Source organism: Podarcis liolepis, assembly GCF_965112155.1.
Source record: "Podarcis liolepis genome assembly, chromosome: 5".
Lineage (NCBI taxonomy): Eukaryota > Metazoa > Chordata > Lepidosauria > Squamata > Lacertidae > Podarcis > Podarcis liolepis.
Genome location: NC_139556.1, coordinates 41657129 through 41667202, shown reverse-complemented (window position 1 = coordinate 41667202; position 10074 = coordinate 41657129). Strand labels below are relative to the sequence as shown.

The 10074-nt window shown below is 44.8% G+C and overlaps 1 protein-coding gene across 9 annotated transcripts in view; it reads left to right on the top strand.

The window, feature by feature from the left end:
• The first annotated feature begins 1795 nt into the window (after window positions 1-1795).
• Window positions 1796-10074, top strand: part of KNDC1 (kinase non-catalytic C-lobe domain containing 1) — a 73657-nt gene continuing 65378 nt past the window's right edge. For 7 of the 9 annotated variants that reach the window (XR_014526853.1, XR_014526854.1, XM_083505918.1 and 4 more), the window contains exons 1-2: window positions 2357-3505; window positions 6495-6693. Coding sequence is in view for 7 of the 9 variants with exons in the window: in XM_083505918.1 (XP_083362044.1) it covers window positions 3419-3505; window positions 6495-6693 (286 nt within the window). In the remaining 2 variants the exon portion in view is untranslated. Of the gene's footprint in view, window positions 1917-2356; window positions 3506-6494; window positions 6694-10074 lie in introns of those variants that run through there. The other 2 variants (XM_083505914.1, XM_083505916.1) reach the window with 2 other exon arrangements.

Below are 10074 nucleotides of genomic sequence, written 5' to 3'. Positions count from 1 at the left end.
TGCCACAGAAGAGGCTTCCCAACCACTGTAGTTCTCTATGTTAGTGACAGCTGCATTGGGTTCCTAGTTTTTCTGAACATTTCTAATCTGATTTTTTTTCTTTCTTATATCCTTTCAGAAGTGAATGTTGTAGGTAGGGAAAGTATCCAAGGATCAATATTTAATAAGGAGAAACTGTCCCAATATACTGCAGAGTTATTATTATTTTTTTACAGCAACTTGACTTGTTCTGGGATGTGTGTTGATTTAAATATTTATAACAAAAAGGTTTCATCTTGCTTACCTGATGTGGTGTTATGCACTTTCCAACTAATGCATAATATGACAAATTTATTTATATTCAAAGGTTTTTTTACAACCCAAAGAAGCAGAAGGGGCTGGGGAAAGGATCCCAGAGAGCCTTAAGCAATAAAGCAAGACAGTCCCTGCCCTCAAGCTTACAATCTAAAACACAGAGAGGGGCAAGGGCATTCTGATGCTCTTGATGCGACACCTATTCTATGCTTGCATGGTGCTGAGCTTCCATTGCCATGCCCCTTCCCTCCTCCCTCTCAGTAAGCACCAGCACCCCACTGTGTTGGGAGGCCGGGACAGCAACAGAGGCCCACCTGCACCACCTTCCTGGTTGTTTCTTATTGGAGGGAAGAGGAAGAAAGCAAATTTGTGCATCAGTGCTTACAAGGTCCCCCCACTTTTTAAAAATAACCAGCTGAGGTGGGGACAGTCCCAGTTTTCTTCCATCTCTCCCTATTTTTGCCTTTCAGGGAAGCCTCATTAAAATGCTGTTAGTGTTGCCATTCTCCAGGGTTTCTCTTCACTTGGCTCTAGAGTAGAGATGGGGCCCTTGGATGATGGTGAGCATCATCCTTCACTGCTGGTGACATTGGCTTGGAGTCTGACAGCATCTGGAGTGCAACAGGACCCCAGCTTTTCTGTACAAATTAAATCTTTGAATGAAAATGCATTTTGTCTTTACATCACACACGTGTAACAGTCTGGGAATGAATGAGTCAGCACACAACACACCCACTCCACCAGCAGCTTCTGTGGCTTGTTTTTGAACTGTTGACAACATACTGTATTCTGTTTTCTGCTTTGTTCTTTTAAGCATTCTCTTGTAGCTTTTAAATCAACCAAGGACAGGCTGCTGCGGCATAAATGAACGAAGCTTACAACACTATTAAGAGCCTTCAACAGCGTGCCAGTATTAGAGAGGATGGGGCTCAGGAAGTGTCGCTTGAAATGAGAACTGGGCCATTACACTATTTCATCTACTGACAATCCTAACTGGTCTTGTCTGCTCAGAAGTAAGTCACGCTGTGAGCCCCAGGTAAGTGCATCAGATTGCAGCAAAAGGCTAGGAGTGAGTGCCGTTGAATGGCATTGTAGAAACATGCACAGAGCTGTGTTTTACTCTTCCATACACCGGAATCCTACGCACACTTCCCTTTTGCATAGACTCACATTGGATTGAACTGTCAGAATAATATTATTCTAGTCACTATGCAGATACCAGAACAACAAAAATGCGTTTACTTTTTAGTGTCCTGATTTCTCCACAGTGGCCCAATAGCCCTTTAGAAGTTTAACTCTTATTTAGTGTGGAGTGACTTTCTTTTCTTTTCTTTTCTTTTCTTTTCTTTTCTTTTCTTTTCTATTTTGAAGGGGGTCTCCTTCTTGTGCATCTGGTGAAGTTTGATTTGAAGTCTAAGAAAGCTCAGCATGGTTGGCCCAAGACATGTTGCTGCTGAAACAACATTTGGCACCTGATTTGGCAAATCAGCAAATTGGTCTGTCCCTCCCGAGCAATGAAAATTGTTGTTGGTTGGTTACATACCACTCCAATCTCCAAAAGCAATGCAAGATTCCAGGGGCATCCCTAGCCACTGATGAGGTTGGCTCTGCCAAGGCCACAGGTAGGTGCAAAAACTGTGATGTTGCTTGGCTTCCCTCCTGCTGCTGCTTTTACGTTTAAGGATGCAGTGGTGCCTCTAGTTACGAACTTAATTTGTTCCAGCGGTCCATTCTTAACCTGAAACTGTTCTTAACTAGAGACGTGCTTTCACTAATGGGGCCTCTTGCTGCTGCTGTGCCACTGGCACACGATTTCCATTCTCATCCTGGGGCAAAGTTCTCAACTCAAGGTAACTCTTCCAGGTTAGTGGAGTTTGTAACCTGAAGCGTTTGTAACTTGAGGTACCACTGCAGAACTTCCCTTGCAGGCTGCAGCCAGATCTTTTACAGAAAGCAGGCCTCACTACAATGTTGCAACTTGCCTATTAACACCTTATACCTTAGGGTACATATTTGTATCAGGCTTCATACTGAAATAAAACAGGGGAGCAAGAAGCCCAGAACTTTATTTTAATGCCCTGAAGGATGACTGGGAAAATATTAGCTGGAGTCTGACATTCATTCATTTATTGGGTTAAGGATGGGGGATCTCCCCCACAAAAAAACTTAAGACAAATAAACCCCACATAGATACATTGAAACCAAGAGGAAAGATAAATTTAATAACAATTACCCTTTCCTGACACCTGAATTGGCTCCCTGAAGCTCCAGCCTCCCTCTGCCTAAGGGCAAGACCAGACTTGTATGGACATAATTCAGTCCTTATCAGTGCAGCTGTAGGCAATTTTATCCAGAAGCTAAACCCCCTTGAGATCAACGGAGCGCAATCCCATGCATGCCTACTTAAGCACGCGCTTCTCTGTTTCTAAGGGCTTAATAGCCAGGTATAGGATTGCAGCTTCACTTCCTAGTACGTATATTTAGGATTGGAGCCCAAACTGCCTCAGATAACAGGGTGATCGTATAAGACCTTAATCCCTAGTATTCTACAGATTTTGGACTCCAACCTAGGTTGCCTCAAATAGCCTTCGTCTCTAGCGCATGTATCTAGGATTCTAGCCCAAGTACAGCGCCTTCTGAGCTTTAGAAAGTGGGCTGCGTTCCACGTGGCGTTCCCTCTCCTTTAAAAAAACAAACACTCCCTTCCCCGTCCAGTTCTTCGATTCCTCCTTTCGTTCCAAATCGATCCCAAGGGAGGGCGGGCGGGTGTGTGTTTCTCTCGGGCCGGAGAGAGGCGGGGCGTCGCCTGGTGGGCGAAGGCGAGGCGCGAAGCAGCGTCTGTTGCCCTGGGCGCTCGTCTCCTCCGCCGGCTCTCTCGTCGGACAGGGCGGGGAGGCGGCGGCGGCTCCGAGCTGCAAACTCGGCGTGGCTGAGAAGGTGGCGGGAAGGGCGCGACACAGACGCGCACAGAAGAAAGTTCGAGCAGAGCCACAGGGCAGCCCTTCTCCATGGAAGCCTCGCGGCCCGGACCTGACTTCGGGGCGCGCTGCGCCAGGAGCGACGAAGCTCTGGTCCTTTAGACTGGCCTCTCCTCGGGCGGAGAGGCGTCTGCGCGCAAGCAGCCATGGGCGACTTTGCCGAGGAGCAGCAGCAGGCGGAGGACGAGGCGGGCTGCGACTTCGAGCCTTTGCCTGCGCTCTCGGAGGACGAGGTGAGCGTGGCCCGAGGCGAGGACAGAGCAGCCCGGGCGCAGCGCGCAAACCTGCCCTGGACGGTCGCCTCCACCCTGCGCGCCTTCCAGCTCCAGCTTCCCTCCCCGCTCGGCTGCTTTCTGTGTGTGGCGCTTGTCTCGGGGCGGAGGGTGGAATCGCCCCTGCTAGGCCACTCCGGGGATAATGGGCTCTGGTTGACCTGCGGTTGTTGCCCTCCTGTGTTGTGGGAATGTAACCTAGGTACCGCATTTCCATGGCCTGACAACCGTTGGCCGCTATTAACCTTTCGGGGAATAGGCAGCAGCAGCAGCAACTGGTCAAAATTACTCCATAAAGGCGACTGGCTGAGCCTAGTCCACTTTTCAGTGAAAACTACCCCACATGCCTTTTAGAAAACAAAAGCACAAAAAAATGAACCTTTGGTACAGTCAGTTGCAAAGGAGATCTATTAAACAAGTTTTTTAAAGTAGGTAAAGAGAGGCTGCAGTCCTAACATGCTTGGGTTTTTTTAAAATCCTCATTGAAATCAATGGTTGCTAAGTAAACACTGAGATTGAATCAAGCGGGTTTAATCCCTTAATGTACGTAGAGAGGTTGCAGTCCTAGCAAATCTTGTTCTGAAAAAGCCTCGTTGAAATCCCTGGCTGCTTCATAAAGGTAGAGGATGACTTGTGACCTCTAAGCAAAGGGGGCTGAATCCCATAAAGTCAGCTGCCCCTTGGATCCCATTGATTTTAGTGGGAGAAATAAGCAGAAACTTAACTCTCACAGAAGTCAGCGGGTCTTACACTGATGGAGTGTGCCCAAGTTTAGGGTCAGTTTGAAACATTGGTATCTTTCCAAAGTCATGGAAGATAGCGCAGCTGGTTAGAGCATGGTGCTGATAATGCCAAGGTTGCAGGCTTGATTCCTGTATGGGACAGCTGTGTTTTCCTCCATTGCAGGGGGTTGGAATAGATGATTATCAGGGTCCCTTCCAACTCTCTGATTCTAAGCCTAATTTCACTTTTTAAAGTGTGCTGAATTACCTTCTGTGTATGTTACCAGTCTATATTAATACAAAGGCATGTGCTTTGAGAAACTGAATTTTAGATACTTCAGTAAAGTGCCAGTATTATTACTTTCCATAAAAGGCCTTTAGTGCAACAAGATGTGTTCCTCAAACTCTAGACATGTGCCAAAAAAAAGCACATAGGAATGTAAATGTGGTCTTCCACTTGTACTGGAAGTAGGTGGGTTTTCATTCAGATCAAGGCATTCTTTGGTTTATCGTTCGCTCATTAGTAAAAGATTTTGCTTTAATGAAGCAGAGAAGAGTTAGGGCAGTATCCAAGGCCAGTATATTAAGCTACGTATTTACCCAGAAATGTCAAAAGGCAACTTTGAAAAATGAATGTCAGTGTGAGAATTATTTTTTTTAAAAAAAAACATGCATTCATTTGGGGGGGGGGATCAAGTGATAAACCTGTTCGTTAGCTTGCTCATAAGGAAGTATTTTTTGTTGACAAAGTACATGCAATGTCACAAACAGCTACTTTGGAACTGCTTACGTTGAGAAGTAAAATACTGTAACCATTGTGAGCACTGATCAAGTTAATACTGGATATTAACATAAAGTAGGTGTTGTTGTTTAGTCATTTAGTCGTGTCCGTCTCTTCGTGACGCCATGGACCTCACCCCAGGTGAGGTGATAGTAGCAATATTTACCCCCCCCCGAACCTTTGGACATATAGGAAAGGCGGGATAATAATAATAATTTATTATTTATACCCCGCCCATCTGGCTGGGCCACCCCAGCCACTCTGGGCGGCTTCCATAGAAACCAAAAATACAATAAAATATCACACATTAAAAACTTCCCTGAACAGGGCTGCCTTAAGATGTCTTCTGAATGTCAGGTAGTTGTTTATCGCTTTGACATCTGCTGGAAGGGCGTTCCACAGGGCGGGCGCCACTACCGAGAAGGCCCTCTGCCTGGTTCCCTGTAGCTTTGCTTCTCGCAATGAGGGAACCGCCAGAAGGCCCTCGGCGCTGGACCTCAGCGTCCGGGCAGAATGATGGGGGTGGAGACGCTCCTTCAGGTATACTGGACCGAGGCCGTTTAGGGCTTTAAAGGTCAGCACCAACACTTTGAATTGTGCTCGGAAACATACTGGGAGCCAATGTAGGTCTTTCAAGACCGGTTTTATATGGTCTCGGCAGCCGCCCCCAGTCACCAGTCTAGCTGCCGCATTCTGGATTAGTTGTAGTTTCCGAGTCACCTTCAAAGGTAGCCCCACGTAGAGCGCATTGCAGTAGTCCAAGCGGGAGATAACCAGAGCATGCACCACTCTGGCGAGACAGTCCGCAGGCAGATAGGGTCTCAGCCTACGTACCAGATGGAGCTGGTAAACAGCTGCCCTGGACACAGATTTGACCTGTGCCTCCATGGACAGCTGTGAGTCCAAAATGACTCCCAGCTTAATATTTAATATTTTTTATAAATGTGTCTCATTTTCTTTTAGCATCATAGATGAGTAAATAAATACACACCTCTCTCATCTTGGATTATTGTTAATTCCATGCATTTTTCATTAGTAACAAGCTATTTGGAGGAAGGGAAGGAGATGGAATTATTTCATTTTTCCTGTGCTGCTCATTCATAGCTGTGCCCCACAAGCCCTGTGCTGTGTCATTGACAATCACCTTAGCAACTGTTCCAGATGAAATGCATTTTGGAATCTGTAGACAGCTTCAACTAGAGAAAAAGAGCACCACAGACAGTAGGGGGGGAGAATTAAGAAGAACAGGAGAGGAATGGAACAACTGAAAGTCACCATAAAAGTGCACTGTGTGAAAGAGACATGCGTCTTCTAGATCTTTTGTCCTAGAAAGCCTTAAACTTGCTGGAAACATGTTGGGTTTGTGTATTATAGATTATATTTGACACAATTGGCTACAAGTAATGTCAAAAAATGTGGAGTAATTTATGAATTCATGTCTTGGCAGGAGAACGTGTCTCTTGCTGATGTATTGTCACTGCGGGATAGCTGTCTCACTGAGGAAGATGTCTGGGCTGTTTGCTTGGAGTGTAGCCAGTCTCTGAAGAGCATTGCCCATTCTGCAATCTTTCAGACACTCTGCATTACTCCTGACACGTTGGCTTTTAACACCAATGGCAATGTATGCTTCATGGAGCAGATCAGTGGTAAGTATTTATGCTCCTAGGCAATTCGTTGCAAAGTGCAAAAACTCACGCTGAGAGGATGTAGTGAAACATTATATTCTCTCCATCAGACTTGTACATGGATTTTAATTAGATTGGAAACTGTAATTTCTTAATGCAAGGATGAGTGTCAGCCCACGTAAAGCTAAATTAGGATATATCAACTAATACTGTATGTTCATTTAGTTGTTACAGTGTTGAACAAAGGTTTCCAATTCAAATTTTAATAAGCTTTTAGATTTGATTCATTGGGCTAATCAATATCTTCCAAAGGATCTACATGATGATTGCTGCCATACACTTGTCTGAATGTGCTTTAAATCTAAAGAGAGTCTTACAACTAGGAGAGGATGTGAGGAACTGAGGAGGAGATGCCCTAGTAAAAACTGATGTAGCTGGCATTGGCAAAAAATTTTTTTAACAAACAATAGGTTACAGCCTTACGCAACTTACTGTCCCTCCAATGAATTGGTCTCATACTTGTTGGAAATAATGATGGCTAAGAATTAAATTCCAAACTATCTCCATATTCCATTAATCTGTATGCTGAACTACTATCGGCTAAGATGATCAGAGCAATGTTGCCTTGCCTCAGTATTTCTAAACATTGTGAAGAAGAAGCCTGGAGGTAAACAAGAAGGCTGGATGCAAAGCTGGGTAACATTTAATCCTTCCGATGTGGCAAGAGGAAACCCATGAGGAAGTGGAGGTGATGGGGAGACATGGTTCTCCAGTATGTGAGAGGAATTGGGAATGTTCTGTTAATATAATTGTGTCCTGAAATGCTCATCCAGCCAGCAACAGAGAGTATACTCTGTTTTGGAGGTGAGGACTCTTTGCAAATATGGAGAGATGGGGTTAAAAATGAATGTGATGTGGGGAGCTGCCTGTAAGCAACTGGAGGAAGGATGGATCTCTGGAACCTGTCTGCTTGGAACTGAAGAAGAGAAGGCACATCAGAGCCAGCTTCTACTCTTCTGAGGCCTTGTGCAGATGGGCGTCAGAAGTAGAGTTGAGGGCTCCACCACAGATGCAAGATGTATTGCCTTTTATTCTGGGTAACTATGCTGGCCTTGAAATTAACTACCTGCCTTGGGCAAGTAACAGTAATTTCTAAGAAAGTAGCTTTCTCAGGTTATGTGACACAAGATAAATGGGGCATATAACTTTGCTTATGTACTGGTAAATTTTTCATACTGTCCGTCAAGCTGTACTATATTAGCTCATTGGTTTTATTTTCATGTCTTGTATTTTTTCAAGCACCTTTAAATTGGGTCTAGCAGCTTGCAATACAAGATTTAATGGCTTCAGCATGGATTTATTATCTGTCTAGCAGCATCTCAAAACTCATTGTAGTAAATATGTAGTGGGGGCAACTATGTCTACTCTGTCATCAGAGGTGTTCTCTAAATGTTTTTGGGACTCCTGACAAACAAGGTTGCAATCCTGGCACTGGTTACTTGGGAGTAAGCCCTAATGAATTCAGTGGGACCTACTTCTGAGTAGACTTGGTTAGGATTGCAGGTGAGGAACCTATGCTGTCTTGATATTGTTGGCAAGCAACTTCCATTATCCCTAACCATTGGCTATATTGACTGAAGCTGATAGGCGTTGGAATCCCAACAATGTTGGAAGGACCTCAATTCCTATAGGACGGAGATATAACCTCTCTTACTGATGTGCCATTTTATATATGAGGATGTCTGAGGTGGGTGGGTAGGAGGAAGAGGTAGCATCCTTACTCAGCATAAAATAGCATAAAATAGTGCAGGGAGATGGTGTTGGTTGTTAGCTTAGTCTTATCTGGAGTTTCCATGTCTGGGACAAGTGTGAGAAATGTAGTATGGACTTGTCCCATTTTTGCTTTCCCCCCTGCAAAGTCAAGACCTCCTCCTATCACATTTGTTTTTCTTATTTGTCTAGGTACAACTTTCTCACTAATTCCAAGACTGCTGTAGAAATATCCTGGAGACCCTGAACTAAGACATTAGTCTTGTTTTTCCTCTTTGCCCTTTCTTGGACTTTGCATTTGATGAAAAGCTTAGCGTGGAGAGGATTTCAGATTGCCATTTCTGATTTGTCAGAACTTGTTGTTGTTTAGTCATTTAGTCCTGTCCGACTCTTCGTGACCCCATGGACCAGAGCACGCCAGGCACTTCTGTCTTCCACTGCCTCCCGCAGTTTGGTCAAACTCATGCTGGTAGCTTCGAGAGCACTATCCAACCATCTTGTCCTCTGTCGTCCCCTTCTCCTTGTACCCTTCATCTTATCCAACATCAGGGTCTTTTCCAGGGAGTCTTCTCTTCTTATGATGTGGCCAAAGTATTGGAGCCTCAGCTCCAGGATCTGTCCTTCCAGTGAGCACTCAGGGCTGATTTCCTTAAGAATGGATAGGTTTGATCTTCTTGCAGTCCATGGGACTCTCAAGAGTCTCCTCCAGCACCATAATTCAAAAGCATCAATTCTTCGGTGATCAGCCTTCTTTATGGTCCAGCTCTCACTTCTATACATCACTACTGGGAAAACCATGGCTTTAACTATACGGACCTTTGTTGGCAAGGTGATGTCTCTGCTTTTTAACATGCTGCCTAAGTTTGTCATCGCCTTTCTCCCAAGGAGCAGGCATCTTTTAATTTCGTGACTGCTGTCACCATCTGCAGTGATGGAGCCCAAGAAAGTAAAATCTCTTACTGCCTCCATTTCTTCCCCTTCTATTTGCCAGGAGGTGATGGGCTCAGTGGCCATGATCTTCGTTTTTTTGATGTTGAGCTTCAGACCATATTTTGCGCTCTCCTCTTTCACCCTCAATAAAAGGTTCTTTAATTCCTCCTCACTTTCTGCCATCAAGATTGTGTCATCTGCGTATCTGAGGTTGTTGATATTTCTTCCGGCAATCTTAATTCCGGCTAGGGATTCATCCAGCCCAGCCTTTTGCATGATGAATTCTGCATATAAGTTAAATAAGCAGCGAGACAATATACAGCCTTGTCATACTCCTTTCCCAATTTTGAACCAATCAGTTGTTCCATATCCAGTTCTAACTGTAGCTTCTTGTCCCACATAGAGATTTCTCAGGAGACAGATGAGGTGATCAGGCACTCCCATTTCTTTAAGAACTTGCCATAGTTTGCTGTGGTCGACACAGTCAAAGGCTTTTGCATAGTCAATGAAGCAAAAGTAGATGTCTTTCTGGAACTCTCCAGCTTTCTCCATAATCCAGCGCATGTTTGCAATTTGGTCTCTGATTCCTCTGCCTCTTCTAAATCCAGCTTGCTCTTCTGGGAGTTCTCGGTCCACATACTGCTTGAACCTTCCTTGTATAACCTTGCTAGCATGTGAAATGAGTGCAATTGTGTGGTAGTT